The following is a 16,519-nucleotide window of genomic DNA, read 5'->3' on the forward strand; positions in this document are numbered from 1 at the left end:
CTCTTTCTACAGCTGGGTGAAATAAGCAGGACAAGTCCGGAAGCTCTAGAGATCTTTGCTAATGTGAGACGAACCGTTTCCATATTATTAGAAAAATATTTTTACTTAATTGCCTTCAGCACATTAATCAGTTCAAGTGCACTCTGGTTTCCTTTGCTTGACCTGAACAGTTGCCAAGAATTTCTCTGGTACAAAATGGGAAAGTAGGCTCCTGTTCATGGAAATTGATTCATAGAATCATAGACTTAGAGAGTTTAGAGCTTTCTGTAAAATTCCTTGAAGACAGTGGAGGAGGGTCCCCTCCGTTTACGGTGAGAGAATCCCAGGCTCAGGGAGATGAAGTGGATGAGCTCCATCACTGTCACGCAAGGGTCTTGGTTCTCAGAACTCCTGCCCCTGCTGCGCCTCATGGCCTCACGTGGTATGTGGTCTCAGCGACCTGAGTCTACTACCAGCTGAGCAGTCACCAGAAATGGGGGGAAATATTCACGAGGCATACAGTAGAGAAAGTGTTAACTATTCGTGCTACAGAAAGTGAGGAGAAAAAAACCCTTGGGCAAGAAATATGGGTGACAGGTTAACAGAAGAAGAGAAACAGATGCGGAAAAACTTGAAATGATAATCAAAGCATTGAGGTGCCATTTCCCCACGCCTCAGATGGGCAGTAATTAAAAATAATGTTCAGTCATGGACGCTTTATACACAGTTGGTAGGAGTGTAGATTGGCAAATTGGACAAATTGCAAGACAGTTTTAAAAATTGTAAATATGCATTTTCTCTGACCCACCAATTGCTCTTCTAGTACTGTGGTCTGCAGTTAGACTTGCCCTGTACAGCAGATTTACCTGGAAGGCTTTCCAGGGCAGCATTGTTTCTGATACTGAAAACTGGAAAAAAACTCAAATTTCTATCAATAAAGGAACAATTAAGTAGATGATGATTTATCTGTACTGTGTGTAAAAAGTGTGTGTGTATGTACCTGTCGATTTATGTGAATACCATAGGAAGAGGTTCAAACATAGTAAGTGAAGGACAAACTACAAAGCAATATGTATTGCATGATCTCATTATAACACCGAAAACAAAAACAGCTCTGTGTGTTTGAGTGCACTTGTGAACACATACAAAAGGACTGGAAGGTCACAGTCTAAACATTTGATTTGGGGAGGAGCAGGAGAAAATTTAACTTTTTCTCTCTATCTGTTTTTGAAGTTTTTTTTACGAGTACCTTGACATTGTGAATTAAAAAAAAATTGAACTGAAAATTTATATATGCTATTCAATCCTGTAATTTTACTTATAAAGAACATTTACTAAGGAAATAATCAGAGACAAAGGTTATACATAGTATCGTAAAGTATTATAGCATTGTTTGTAACAGCAATGTGTCCTATGTTGTAATGTTCAGATTATGGAATAGTTGTTTTATATAGCTATTTAAAATTATGTGCAAAAGAATCTTTTTTGACTTGAGGAAATGCTTACAAGAACAGTTAACACTTGGGGAATGCTTGCTCTGTACCAGGGACTGTGCTCAGCGCTTGACATAATTGCTATTATTTAATCTTCTAAACTGTTTTGCCATCCCATTTACAGACTGAGAAACAGAGACTTGATTAGGGTGACTAATTTGGAGAAGGTCAGACTCCTACCAAGTTGGTAGAACTAAAGCCAGAGGCCTCATCAATACTGTTTAATCTTGAATATAAAAGCAGATCACAGACATACAGACAGACAGACAGACATATGGTATTATTTATTTTATAAAAATGGACCTTTCTTTGCTTTAGTTTTCTGTGTGGAAGATGTGGGGGACATGCTAGTGCACTTTTATATTCTGAAGATAATGGTTTTATTTTAAAGATTAATGGTATTTACATGTAATTTTTCTGGATTATAAAAGTATTTGGAAATACCTAAAAGTAGAAAATAAAAATTACTGATAAGCCTATTATACAGAGAAAACTAACATTAATGCCTCCCCTTTGGCCTGGTGTGTATATGGATGTGAATATTATGGATGTACTTAGTAGTTACTGCAAAATTGGTTTCAGAAAAGTTTTTACTAATTATGTTCCAACCATTAGTGTGTAATAGAGGATTTCTCTCACCATGTCCTTGACAGCATCACACATATTTTAGTGATGGAATTTGATGACCAACATTGTGTCATTGATTTGTTTTCCAACTCTGTTTTTAATAAGTTGAGGTTTTTTTTGTTTGTTTGTTTGTTTGCTTATTGGCCATTTGGACTTTTGGGTGAATTGCCTGGGAAGTATCTATTGATGGTGCCTTCTTATATTTAATCATTAAAGACCTTTAGAAAGACTATCAGAAAGTCCTTATATGAGGAACTTCCACTCTGCCAGTTGGAATGAATTTTTCTTACAGGGGTGAGTTAGAAGTCTGCGGTTAAAACCTGATTTCTTAACCACTTGGAATTTATTTAAGGAATGATTGATTGGTGAAAGGTACATTGGGATCTCTCTGTACTACTTTTGCAACTTCCTGAGACTCTTTAATTATTTCAAAATAAAGTTTAAAAAAATTCAAGGAAGGGTGAAACTTTGGCGAAACTTGGCTTCCTCCTGTTGCTCCCTGTAGCTGGGCTTGATAATTCCAACCCGTGGAGTCGGGGGGGGGAGGGGGGAGGTGATATGACCACAGATCCAAAGCCAGACAGTGGCGAGGAATGCTGCTTTTTTCTCACACTGTGTTGTTTTAATCGGGAAATAATTTCAAACTTTAAAATGGTTGCAAAAATAAAAACTGAATAAGGAGCATCTTATACTCTTCCCCAAGTTCACCTGTTGTTAACATCTGACCCCTTGAGCATCACCTTTTGAAATGTACTGTTTTGTGACCACAGCTACTGCCCTCTTCTCATCCTCCTTCCGAATCCGGGATACCACGAGCTTCCAGGTTCCAGGCACTTACTCACCTGACCCAGATGTTTATACGCAGTTTCCAGGCTTCTCAGGAACCTGCTGTGGTTCTGGTCTCTGAGATGAAATGTATGTAAATAAAGACACTTGGCCTTCAAAGGTTTTAAACTGCAGATTGATTCCCTGCTGTTCAGCTTATATTAGTTTTCCTCCCGCGCCGCCAGCGCAGCCCCTCAGCTGCAGCTAAACTAGTTTTTTGTGCCCTTGGTGTTCTGGTCTGACTGACTGTTCCCAGCTCAGTGCCTCTCCCTGTGCCCTTGCTTCCTGTCTGCAGTGCTCTCACCCACATCTCAACCCCCAAGTCACATGACTTTTCTGCTAAGAGAATAAAAAATAAAAGTTATTCCCAGACTCCTTGACTTGAGTAGCCCCATCTGACATGAACATACCTGTCCTGAGTTTTCATTGCCCTGGGGGGGTTTGCTTTCATATAGATGGCATTATACGTTGTCCCCCGAGTCCCCACCCGGTGGGTGGCCCTGGCGTTACCTTTTGTAAACCTCCATGGTGGCCTGTGCTGTTGTGCTGGAAGCATGACCTGGTTTTAAATGTGTTCCTGTGAACGGAATTTGGATTTTATTATTGGAACCATCTAGCAATGTATAAAGCAAAATTCTAACTGTGGTGATGCTTTGGACACCTTTTTCCTCCAGGGATGGAGCTCTCTTCCCAAGTGGGCCTTCCTCATGGCAGGTGAAAGCTGGAGCGTCAGCAGAAGGGGTGCACCTGCTGTTACTGGTGGTGTGAGCATCGCAGGCCCCTGCTGGGTGGGAAGAGACTTTGGGGGAGCCTGCTAATGGAAGAGGAGTTCTGGGTTTCTAATAGTCAAGTGCCTTGGGAGGATTGCCTGTACTGGAAGTGGAGTACTATTCTCTTTTTTTTTTTTAAATGAAACTAAGGCTAGAGCTAGTTCGTTATCCACATTGTGGATATTGATTTTTGTTTATGAGGTGGAGTATTAACAGATTAGAATGGCTGCTGGCACTTCTCAGCTACTTTATTGAATTTAAATGAATCAAGGCAGAGCTGTTAAGATATACTTGATTTTTAGGCTAAATTAGACCTTCCTACCATTATTGGTCTTGTAAACGGATTCACTGTTTCCTCTGCAGCATCAAGGTGGAAAAATGGAGTCTTGAAGGCCTCTTTTCTACTTTTTATAAAACCATCTCCTATTTTAAAATGAACCGATAAGAGGTGTTAAGACGTTCTCTGCAGTACAACGCAGCTTGCCATAGCGATGGTGAGCCAGGCTGCCTGCCCCAGCATGGGCCACGCTGGCTGGCGCCTGCCCTGAGACAGTCTATTCAGAGATCAGCAGGGGTCCCTCTAACCAGCAGGCCAGGGGCCCTTCCTATGTGGAGGAGAACCGGGCATGTAGGCCCCTGGTGGCCGTTTCTGGGCAGGTGCCAGGTAGCTCACTGTCCCTTAGGGCCTTACTTGGCAGCCCAGATCTCAGGCTCTCAAGGGCACTGCTCTTCCCCTCTGGCCTGGCCTGGGCCTGATCTTGCCTGAGGATTCCCAGGCCATCCCACCCTCAACTACAGACGGGCCTCTCTACTTCCACCTGGCTTCCCAGAGGACCGGCTCCTGCTGTTCAGCCCCCAAACTGTGTTCTCTGCTTGTACCTGTGCCCACAGCCACGTTCACTAGCAGCCACACTACCCGTGCGGCAGCCTCAGAACAGCAGAGCCTCACAGATCACCCTTCATGTTATCAAGGCAATTTAAATTACGCTTATTTTTCAACCTACTGAGAATTGTCAGGTACCAAACTTTCTTTTCAAATTACCTCTATCATTTTCTTTTTAAATTACCCTTATAAAACTAGGTGACAGTTAAATGAAAAATCAGCGTTGCACTTGGTATTTTTCTTCTTACTAAGCCTACAAACCTGTTGGCTTAAAGATTACAGGGAAGGATGGTCCTAGGCCGGAGGCTGTGGCTTTCCAGCTTGCCTTGCCTTTCCAGCTTTACAGAACACAGTAGAGCTACGGGGGTCTCCTCCTCTGGCAGCCTCCCGCTCCTGGATTCAGATTGCTTTGTCTGATGGCTAGAGATTGTTCCCTTTTTCCGGATCCAATGAGCATAGGAGAGCCTGATGGTCATGAGTGGGCATGGGCAAAACTTTCTGAAAGTTTTTATGCAAGTAATTTCTCTGTTACTGAGAATGTGCAGTTTCAGATGAGTCCTTGTTATGACAGGGCCCTTCTCATTGTTAGATTATTTATAGTGAGACAGGATCACTCTTTTCTGACCCCCCCCTCCCCATTTACCTTTTCTCTTGTCAGTTGCCAGCATTTTGAACATAAATGTTTGGCAGAAGATTTAAATGTAGTAGAAGGTCTTCAAATTAAAGAAAACAAACAAGCACCAGAATTTTGATTGTCTATGGCAGTGATTTTTCAACCTTTTTAATCGCACAGCAAACATAAACTAATTACTAAAATCCTGTGGCACAACAAGAAATATATATTTTTGCCAATCTGACAAAGAAATAGGTATAATTTTAATTCACTCACACCAGACTGCTATTGCTGTGTTGGCTGTTGTCATTAAATTTGCCACTCTAAGGGAAAAGAGGTCAGTGCCCCTGACTAAATAGTCAGGTATTGCATGTTTTAAAAATTCTTACAGCACACCAGGTGAAATTGCTGGTCTACAGTATATTACTTGTGTAAGTGTATTATGTTGGGTTGTAAATATAAACACGTAGGGTTTTAAGCCTGGAAAGGACTCTTGATCCCCCATTTTACAAATGAAGATTCTGAGACCCAAGAGGTCTTGGTTTGTTTAAGGTTCCACAGAGTCAGCTGGGAAAGAAGGAAGTACCAGAAGCCCTGTTTCCTGGTCTTAAGGCTGCTCAGTTCCACTCTCCCATGTCGCCGTCCTTGTACTGATGGTCTCCCACTGCTTCCCAATACCCATGCTTCACCCTGGAGGTGGAGAATAGACCCATGTGGCAGGGCACAACATCCCCGTGCTCGTCTCCATGCCTCTGACCCTTCTTTCTAACATGCCCATTCCGCCGCAACCTACCCAGCAGCTTAAAAGACGGAGCAAATGCCCTGCCTCCGCCACTGGTCTCACCCTCCTCCGAATGCCTGACGTCCACTCCTCAAGTGTGTTTTAGCTCCTTTGACAGAGTCTCTTTCCGAACTGTGGTGTAATTTCAACCTTGTATGGTGTGTGATGATGCCTGCTGCCCAGTAAATGGGTCTTAAGTGAATAGGGAGAGAGGTAATATACCAGATGTCACAAGGTGGGCTTGGCATCTTTGTTCTGCTCCCTAGCTTTTCTGCTGTCTGTCTTCTCTCCAGCTAACTGCTAAGCCTCAGAAGGGCAGAAAGCATCGCTTCCCTGTCTCTCACCATAGCCCTTAGCCGAGTTCTCAGCATTGGGGGGCGGGAGGCGGATGGTACAGCATTGATTCTTCCTTTTCCTGCCCTTTGCATCTTGGATTCAGTTTAAAATAAGTTTGGTTGTTTCTGAAGCCTCAGAACATAGCCATGGGGCTGCCTAAATTCTCTGGCCTACCATTTGGATAATAAAGGGGCCAACAGGTCATAGTAATTAGTTTACAGATTTCCCTTTCCACTCTTGGGTACTTTGCCACTTATTTGTAGAGGCAAGATAGTATGTGCTGGTGGGAGATACGAGCCAAATAATTGTTGCAACTGCTGTGAAAATTGCATTGGAAGCAATAACCCTCCGGGGTTAGCTCTTTATAGTTAGTGAAATCTTTGTTCCAAGATTCTCAAAATCACCAGGATGCTGCCTTGTATCCGGTTGGACTTCTGAAGTAATGCTGGTAACATATATATTGTTCAGGTATTTCAAGCCTTGAAGTATGGAATTGCTGATAGAAATGAGCTAGTTAAGAGGGAGGAAACAATTACTCAGATGTGACATAAGACAGATTGTTTGGCATTTTTAAACACTGGTTTGTCGTTTGCTCATAAAAGAGAATGCCTAACTGGAATGTGTCTGGTGCAAATTGAACCATTAAACCCGCTCAAGTGAAAAGCAGTGGCCACCTGCCAAGTAAAAGCATAATCACTACTTGGAAGTGAACTGCGTCTGTGCTCCTGTCTGCACATGGCAGTGTCTCCTGTGGATAAACCACTTTCTGACTTCTGGTCTTCTTGCTGTTTTCACAGAGCCTAAGCCCTTGTGAAGCCGGCAATGACAAGTCTGAATGGTCGCCATGCCGAAAAAACCATTGACATGCCAAAACCATCCGCCCCCCGAGTGCACGTGCAGAGGTCCGTGTCCCGAGACACTATCGCCATCCACTTCTCGGCATCCGGGGAGGAGGAGGAGGAAGAGGAGGAGGAGTTCCGGGAGTATCTTGAGGAGGGCCTGGACAACCAAAGCATTGTGACGGGGCTTGAAGCCAAGGAAGACCTCTATCTTGAACCTCGGGGTGGCCATGACCCCTCTGGCTCTGCCGCCCAGCCCATCCTGGCAGATGGACTGTCCGGGTCCCCTGCTGTTTTGCCGGTTTCGGAGAACACTGTAAAGCTGTTGGAGGCCCCTCCTCCGGCAGCGCAAGTATTAAGTACAGTGCCATTGGCTCTGTCCCCAGGGTCATCTTCATCAGGGCCCTTAGCTAGCTCTCCCAGCGTGTCCTCCCTTTCTGAGCAGAAAACCAGTTCTCCCTCCCCATTGTCCTCTCCTTCCAAGTCTCCTGTCCTCTCATCCAGTGCCTCGTCCTCCACCCTTTCCAGTGCGAAACCCTTCATGAGCCTTGTGAAGTCCCTGTCGACCGAGGTGGAGCCAAAAGAACCCCCACACCCCGCAAGGCACAGGCACTTGATGAAGACATTAGTCAAGTCTCTGTCCACAGACACCTCCAGGCAGGAGTCAGATACTGTGTCCTATAAACCACCTGATTCCAAGCTGAATTTACACCTGTTTAAGCAGTTTACCCAGCCACGGAACACAGGTGGAGATTCCAAAACCGCACCGTCTTCCCCGCTGACTTCTCCCTCTGACACACGTTCCTTTTTTAAAGTGCCCGAAATGGAGGCAAAAATCGAAGACACTAAGCGACGCCTTTCAGAAGTCATATACGAGCCTTTTCAGCTCCTTAGCAAAATTATAGGGGAAGAAAGTGGCAGCCATAGGCCCAAAGCCTTATCTTCAAGTGCTTCAGAGCTCTCCAATCTGTCCAGCTTGAACGGTCACTTGGAAAGCAATCATAACTACAGCATCAAGGAAGAGGAGTGTGATTCCGAGGGGGATGGTGACGGAAGCGATCCCAGCATCCCCAGAAGTGACCACCCGAAGTCCACCGATGAGCCCCCGAAAGAGGCTGAACTGAAGAGTTCCCAGGTGAGCAGCCTGGGGACTGGCCCAAAGACAAGTTCTCTAGTCCTTGAGAAATGTTCTTTGTCCGCCTTAGTGAGCAAAGAAGACGAAGAGTTTTGTGAGCTGTACACTGAGGAGTTTGATTTGGAAATGGAGGGCGAGGGTAAAGCTGATAGGCTCCGAGATACGCCTCTCAAGCCAGAGGAGCTGGCGGACGACAGCCCCGCTCTTGAGAGTGACGAAGAGGTGGACTTGGCCATGGAGCACCCAGAGCTACCAGTGAAGACACTGGGCTTCTTTATACTATGTGTCTATGCGTACCTCATCCTCCCCCTCCCCCATTACGTGAGTGGACTCTTCCTGGGAATCGGCCTGGGATTCATGACTGCAGTTTGCATGATTTGGTTTTTTACTCCACCAAGTGCTCATACATATCAAAGACTACATAAAAATCAGCAACACTGGAACACAAGATCTCTGGATATCAAAGAACCAGAAATACTGAAGGTAAGCAAGCCTCCCCTCACCAGCTGGCTAGCGCCTGTGTCAGCTCACAAATGTCCTTGTTTTAGACGCGACTTAATTTTTGTGGTCTGTTGAGTTCACGGGCACAGGTTTTTGCATAGGCAGTGTTTTTACGGCTTTGGGATCTCTTCAGTCTCCAGGCACCCGAGAGACTCATCAAGTGAACCTCATTCTAGTTCAAGTTTTGCTGACTCACCACGTAGTTTTCCAAGGATCTCCATGGCCCTAGAAAGTAGCATTTACATCCAGTTCCTGTGTCAGCCTCTCCCGAAACTGTCCAGTGATTCACTCCTTGCTGAGGATCTGTTATAGGTGACTCTGTTAGGGTTAAATATTCTTGAGATTCTGGAGAAGGGTTAAGTACTTCCGAATGCAGGAGGAGGAAAGAAGAAAGAGAAGGCCAGATAATGTCAGCAGTTGGCCGCTGCTGGCTCTCCTGTTCCCTCGAAGCACAGTGGGACATGGGCTGGAGAAAGAGACATCTCCTCTCAGCGCCTGTCAGATCTCAGCCTCAGCCTCCTGAGCGGAACCATTAGGGTTCAGGAGGGAAGTATTAGAACTTCTATTTATATTTGTTTTTGCATATTTAAAAATTTCTGGCTGTTGTGTATGTTAAATGACATACATGATAGAAAAGTACAGTTACAGCTCATACAGTTTTTTAAGTCATAGGCTCATACATGCATTTTATATATGTATTATTTTTAAAAATTGTGGTAAGATATACATAACATAAAATTTACCATCTTAACCATTTTCAAGTGTACAGTTCCTTGTATTAAATACATTCACACCATTGTCCAACCGTCACCACCATCCATCCGCATAACTTCTTATCCTGTAAAAGTGAACCTTTATACCCATTAAACAATAACTCCTCATTCTTTCCTCTCCTGAGCCCCTAGCAATCAGTTCTCCTTTCTGTTTTGTTTTTTTGAATACTCTGAGTATCTCATGTAAGTGGAATCATACAGTCTTTGTCTTTCTGTGACTGGCCTGTTTTCACTGAGCATAATGTTCTCAGGGTGCATCCATGTTGTAGCATATGACAGAACTTTATTCCTTTTTGAGGCCGAGGAATACTCTATGGTATGTATATCCTACATTTCTGCTTCTCCATGGGTCTGTAAATGGACACTAGGGTTGCTTCCACATTTTAGCTCGGGGGAATACTGCTGCCATGAACATGGGGAGACAAATACTTCTTCGGGACCCTGCTTCTAATTTTTTTGGATATATACCCAGAAGTGGGATTGCGGGATCGTATGGTAATTTTATTTTTAGTTTTTTGAGGAATTGCCATACTGTTTTCAATAACAGCTATGCCATTTAGATTCCCATTAACAATGCATAAGGGTTCCATTTTCTCCACCTTCACATCCTTGCCAATACTTGATTTTTTTTTTTTTTTTTATGGTCAAAGCTTGTTTGATTTCTGTGTTAATAGGTTTTCCTCTGCTTGATTTGAATAAGAATGCTCAAAAAAAAAAAAAATGACACCATATCTCTTTATTGGAAAACAAACAAAACAAGGGGAAGAACCATCAGAGTCTAAAATACTGTTTGTTTTGTTTCTTAATTTCATAAATATTTCACCTTAATCAAAATAAACACATGGTCAATGTCTAAAAAGCACAGGAAAGCCAAAGAGAAAATTTATTCTTTGTCATGCTGGTGGGAGGGAAGTATAGTTAATGATTTGGTGTATATCCTACTTTTGTTTCCTTTTAAATTTCTGTGTGTACGATTGTATACATCACACACGCGCATACTCGTGCACTCTTTCTGTTTTGATTTAATAGGATCTTATTTTGCAGTCTGACCTTTTTCTTTCTTTCACGTGGCAATATGTTATGATACTGTTTCTTTTTAAAGAGAAGCTGGTGCTGAGTCTTGAGGATGTGACACACTTAAGCTTAGTATTAACGCTTGAAGTGAGGCAAAAGCGATTCATTATGCATCGTTGCTAAGCGTTTTTGATAGCATGGTGCTGTGACTACCTAAATTACATGCCCTCTAAGTTACTGATAACTTTAGCAAAGAAAAATGGTGCTTATCTTTAACTCCGGTGCCTAATAACTGACTGTGACATTCATTTTAAACTGGTTGGGGTACTTAATTGTTCTGGCAAGATTTTAAAATCCTCGCTGTTGATCCAATTACTGATATATGTCAAGAATTTACTGACTGCAGAGGATGCCAATGGAACGGGATTTTAACGCTATGACCCAGTTGTCGCTTTGATCCGATCATTGAAACAGTAAAGGCAGCGCTGTGATGCTGGGCACCTCTGGTGGGCTGAGTGCATTATCTCATTTAATCCTGTTCACAACCCTTTCAGTTATGGGATGTGCTCGTGAGGAAATGGAGGCACAGAGAGTTAAGGTACCTGCCCAAGATCACACAGCGAGTGAGTGGTAGAGCCATGGAGGACTACTTTTTTTTAAGGAAGGTGTTTTGCCCTCAATGCTTGGATAAACGTATTTGAATTTTTCTTGCAGAGAACAAGTACTTCAGTGTTGTCATGGACTGACACTTGGAATCCAAGCAAATTGCTTTAGGCTGTTTTATTAATATTCTTCCTGATTGATGTTTGAACAACTCTGATTGATTATTTTGGTAATCGTTTTTCATTCTTAGCCTTAACTTGTTTATGATAGAATGGCTTCATTACTCATGAGGGAAAGTACATTTTCACCTGAGGTCTTTTGTTTTGTGTTCAGGGCTGTTTTAGAAACCTGGCTAAATACATGCTACAGATTAGAAGGCTAGGCTGTATGTTGCAAGCCAAAGATTTCAAATGCAAATGTTCTTTGGTCCTAATTAATTTTACTGAGTGGGATATCATACTGTTGGAAACCATTTAAAAAATATGACACTTGAAAACATTTAGCAGCGTTGACATTAAATTTGGGACCCAAATGTTGCGATAAGAAAAGTATAGTGAAGTCTAACTTTGAGCAGATCTGTGAACGTATGTATTTCTAGTGTGAATCTAAAGAGCTATTTTTTGAAAATAGCTTGATTTGGGAGGTTAGTCAGCTGTCTTGAATTATTTTCTGCACATCTGAGTCTGTAGTTGGTGTTTATAGAGGATATAATGGTACAATTCTTGAAGACAAGTTTGAAAACTTTTGAACAACTTGTAAAAAAATAAAATTTTAATTTTTTAGAAGCTTCACTGAGAAAGGATGCTATAAAAACGCTGCCTGTGATAAAGCTCTCTGGTACAGAGGCCTGGTTCCTTGGCAGTGATCCCGCAAACTTCATGCCCTAAGTAGCCTCGGTCTGAGAGCCCCATGAACCATTCAGGCAGGGAGCTTGGTGCTCGAGGACTATTTTAGACCACGCGAGCCGTGTGAGTTCTCACTGATGGATCCAGGCAGTCCTTGCAGCCTGGACTGAGAGTCTGGTTCCTTTATTGGCTGCTGAAACAATTCAAGGAACATCGCAGTATTCCTTAATGTGACTTTACGTGATGAAGAAAGGGAAGAGAAAAGTCGTTTTTCTGTACTTTGTCTGATTTTGTTACTCCATCCACACTGCAGACATTTGTATTTGAAAATGACACTGCAGCTAGTGATGAGTATGTGTGTATGTGTTGGTGAGCTGAAAGGACCATTTTGCCGCCAAGTGGTAGCTATGCTCAGAGACTAGGACGCGGTTGGTTGGGCCTCGTGGTAGTCCACCATCTCCCTGCTCTGAATCCTGCAGATCAGCAGCTGTACTGTCTGGAATAGAAATAGTGAAAGCTTCTGTGAGGCTGAAGAGCTGTTTTACAAAGTCCACAGAGGAATTCTTAGGACCTCTTACAAAACCTGGTGTTTTGGAATCCATAGCTGATGCAAAGCAGCAAATAGGAAAAAGGTTGCCACAGACATTCAACATAAAGTGATGTGTGGATGTGCGAAAGGTTGGGGTGTCCAAGGGCATCGCTGTGATCAACACCCCCTGGGTGGTCACCTTCTGGGGGCTTTTATTCTGGGTGATTAGTTAGATACTCTGGGCTGGGGACCCTGCGGGGAGGAGTGTGAATTTGGGCTGGGGAGAACGGGGCATTTACAGTCAGCATGTTGCACTTGAGATGGTTATTTTTGCTGAGCATTCTTAGGCAAGTCGGATGTTCCTTCTCCAAGAACGTACTTGCCGCTTGACCAGCAGTAGTCTTCATTCAGTGCCATTCCTGCACACAAATGCTTCCACATGTCTATAATGAGAAGCTTCCTGAAGCGTCCATAAGGTTCTTGGATTTATGTTTGAGTGTATGACTCATGCAGTTTTGAATTATATTCATGAGTAAATTCTTTATCTCAGACTTATAAACCACCTGCAGAACACAGCAGTAGGGTGTCAGTTTCCAGGTTGTTGCTCTCTCTTTAAGAGATATGGTCTAGCAGGTTGACTAAAATTACATTTACTCCATTGTAAGACTGTTAGAAACAAATTTTGGAGAACCTTTTTTTCTGAGGCCATGTAAAATTTAGATATTTAATAGAGAGATAGTTTTTAAAAAAACTAATTAGATTCCCTAAATATGGGCTTTGGCTTTAATATATAAAGAATAATCTTGCAGGGCGAACATTATCAATTTTGAGAATAAATTAAAATGTGTAAATTTAATCTTGATTTCATACAATTCCTTTTTTTTTTTTTAAGAAATTAGAGTGAGTAAGTCTTAAGGAGAAAACGGCCTCATTACACACAGCCAACAGAGACTTGGGTTGGTTTTGGTTTGTCTCTTACAGCCCTCAATACAATGTGTACAAGAAATAGGAAAGCACTTCTTTCTACGTTATAATTAACTGAGAACATCTCCCTCCTGTACTGGGTCACCTGAGTTTTGATGTATGGCTTTTATACCCTTGGCTGTTTTCCAGTGCCCCTTACTGGCCAGAGAAGTTTCCCAGGTGAGATGCGGGCATTCGCACTAACAAGCAGGTACTCCGTGTGCTTCCTGAATTCCTTAGGAACAATTGTTGAGGAGGTCAGGTGACCCCCAAATGATTTTTGGAATTTTTATGTTTTAACTTTTTATTGTAGGAAATTTCAAGTAAGCACAAAAGTATAGATAGTATAACGAACCCCCATGCACCTGACACCCAGCTTCAACAATTATCAACATTTTGCCAGTTTTCCACTCAGCTTATTAACTTACAGCATGGCTGAACTGTATTGCTAGTCTGCCAACAGGTAACTACCGTTTATAGGTAGCCTTGCTTCCTTGGGATATGCATCCTGAATTCCAGCTCGGTATTCCAGGACCATCCTCTCTGGTTTTGTTCAGGGCGTCGTCTGTAGAGGAGGAGAGAGGTTATGAACACAGCAGGTCTGAGATTTCTCATCATGTATTTTTGAAGAAGGTATTAATCATGAAAAAAATTAATGCTAGATAACTTTTTATCTCTAAAATTTTTATTTAAAATATAAAGAAAGTACTAAATCCATTGAAGACTATTCTTATTGTAGAATAACTAGCCTGTAAGAAGTTTGCTGTACCCCCAAAGGCCAGGAGATTATGAGCAAGGTGGCCCCAGGGCGTGCAGTGTTGGTGCTGGTGCCCGAGATTCTGTCGTGAACTCTTGTTTCTGTTGCTTCTTTCATTGGTTTCCAAACGGGTGTTGAAGGCACCATACAAGAAGAAAATATTAAAGTTTCTTTTTGTATATATTTTTACTCTTTCTACCTAACGTAAATAAGCCTTGCCCAATATTTAACATATAGGTGACCATATACTGACCTTTGACCAAAATCCTTGGACATTATCAACACTAATAAATATGGATTTATATTCATTATCATTAAAAATGAGCCTTAAGTAGATGTAGTGTGCCTTGAGGTGTCTGGTGAAGATACTATAAAACTATCAGAAAGGAAAAACTAAAAATTAGCAAAAAGGCTACTTATTTTATCCTCTCTTTCTTTGTTTACTTTTTTATAAAAGCTGTTATATTAGAACATGTACATTAATTATAAGTGAATGTATATATTATGGGCACATACTGAAAATTTTTACTGTGATCTAAAAAGTTTGGAGGCTACTAACTTATTTGCTTACTAATCTATTTATTATCTTATAATTTAAACACTTGTTAGCGTGGCCTAATGCTTATCGTGTAGTAACATAAATGAGACCTTGGTTATTTCAGTGGTTCATTAGAGACCATGCTATTTTCTGGCTAATCTGAATGCTTACTACCTCTTGCCTCTACTCCTGTTTGCCGTTGCATAACTAAAGTGTTCTGTAGGCACCTGAGCTGGGAGATGCTGCCTGAAGGATAAGAAAAGCCGGATAAAGGCCATTTTCCCAGACACAGGCAGAGTCTGTGGCTTTAGCCCTGACTCCAGTGCTTCTAGTGACATGGCTGTGAAGGTGACCTTGAAACGGGCAGTTGGAGGATGTGGATGGTACTGATGCTGGTGCTTCCCTCCCCTAATGGACTTATCTTTTCCTTTATTATTGATGGTGTCTTCAAGCACCGTTTATTTTGAATGTTGACTATCAGCTTGAGGCTGTTCATTCATAATATGAATTCTGCATGTTTATAGGTTTGTCTTTCATGGGAAAAACCAAATTTGAATCTAAATTTCTAGAAAGTTTAGTAGACTGCTCCTGCCATATTTCCTAATTCCATGATCTATGATATCATGTTTTAATTGATGACTCTAGTTCTAAACCATCACATAAATACGTCAGAAAGGGTTTAAGCTTGGTAAAAAGAAAATCCTGCTTATGTTTTAGCTTGGGGGACAAAAGAAAAAGTAGTCACCTTTTTGTCTGGTTTAGAGATAATTTTCAGCAGCAGAGGCCTCAGATCCTGGCATTTTTCTTCTGTTTGGGATTTGCACCCCTCCCTGAGAGACTAGTTGAAGGAGCGATGCAGGGATCTGAGTGACAGGCAGCCTCAAATGCCAGCACAGCCGTGTGACAGCACCGAAGATAGAGAAACATCCATTGCTTCCTCAGGCCAGAGGGCTGGCGTTCTTCTCGCTTTTCTCGGGTCAGCTCAGCATCGGGCTGACCAGGAGAGCATTGGCCTTGACCTCCTGATTGGCATGTAACTGCAAGGGAGCACAGTAGTAGTTCTTCCAGACTTGATTATTTTGCAAAAGGTTAATTGTAGCTTTTAATCTTTCTACATATTAAATGAGTCCTTTTATAGATTGTAGTTTGTACTTCCAGCCAGACGTGGCTTCTAAATCCACCAGAGAATTGAAAGAAAAACCCTGACGTTTTGCAAACGGGATCACAGGACCAGTCTGTGGGCCAGACAGCTGCTGCCTGGCTGACTGTGGCCATTGTCCCTCAGTGGCATGCACTGTCTCCATTTTAACAGATACAGCCTCAGAAAGAAACGAGGCTTGTCTGGGTCACTTTAGTGTGGGTGGAGCGCGTCTCTGAGTGTTTTAGCTGACTGCTGAAGCGCAGTGAATTGCTAACTACGTGCCGTGTCTCTTTATACCCACTCCCATGCCCCGTAACAAAATAAAGCTGGAGTCACACCTTACTTGGTAAGAGATTCAGAGGTACGAATTTTAGCACAGCTGAGCAGTGGAGGGTTGGGCGTTACGTAAGGAACAGGGTGAAGGCCTTGGGGTTGCTGTTCTGCTCTCAAGACCTGATATTTAACCGCTTAGGTCTGGAAATTCCACGTGCAGCTTACCAGGGAGTTGGTTAAGCCCAAGGAAAAAGTTGGTTGATTGATAGCATAAAAGGCATTTAGGGTTTGCACTGGGAAA

The 16,519-nt window shown here is 42.5% G+C and overlaps 1 protein-coding gene across 2 annotated transcripts in view; it reads left to right on the top strand.

Moving 5' to 3' along the window:
• Window positions 1-16,519, top strand: part of TEX2 (testis expressed 2) — an 86,870-nt gene that overhangs the window by 28,881 nt on the left and 41,470 nt on the right. For both annotated transcript variants that reach the window (XM_090291919.1, XM_090291920.1), the window contains exon 2: window positions 7,105-8,764. In XM_090291919.1, coding sequence (XP_090148045.1) covers window positions 7,130-8,764 — 1,635 coding nt within the window. In that variant the 5' untranslated portion in view covers window positions 7,105-7,129. The remainder of the gene's footprint in view (window positions 1-7,104; window positions 8,765-16,519) is intronic.

Source organism: Furipterus horrens, unplaced genomic scaffold (assembly GCF_987537825.1).
Source record: "Furipterus horrens unplaced genomic scaffold, mFurHor1.1.pri manual_scaffold_11, whole genome shotgun sequence".
Taxonomy (NCBI): domain Eukaryota; kingdom Metazoa; phylum Chordata; class Mammalia; order Chiroptera; family Furipteridae; genus Furipterus; species Furipterus horrens.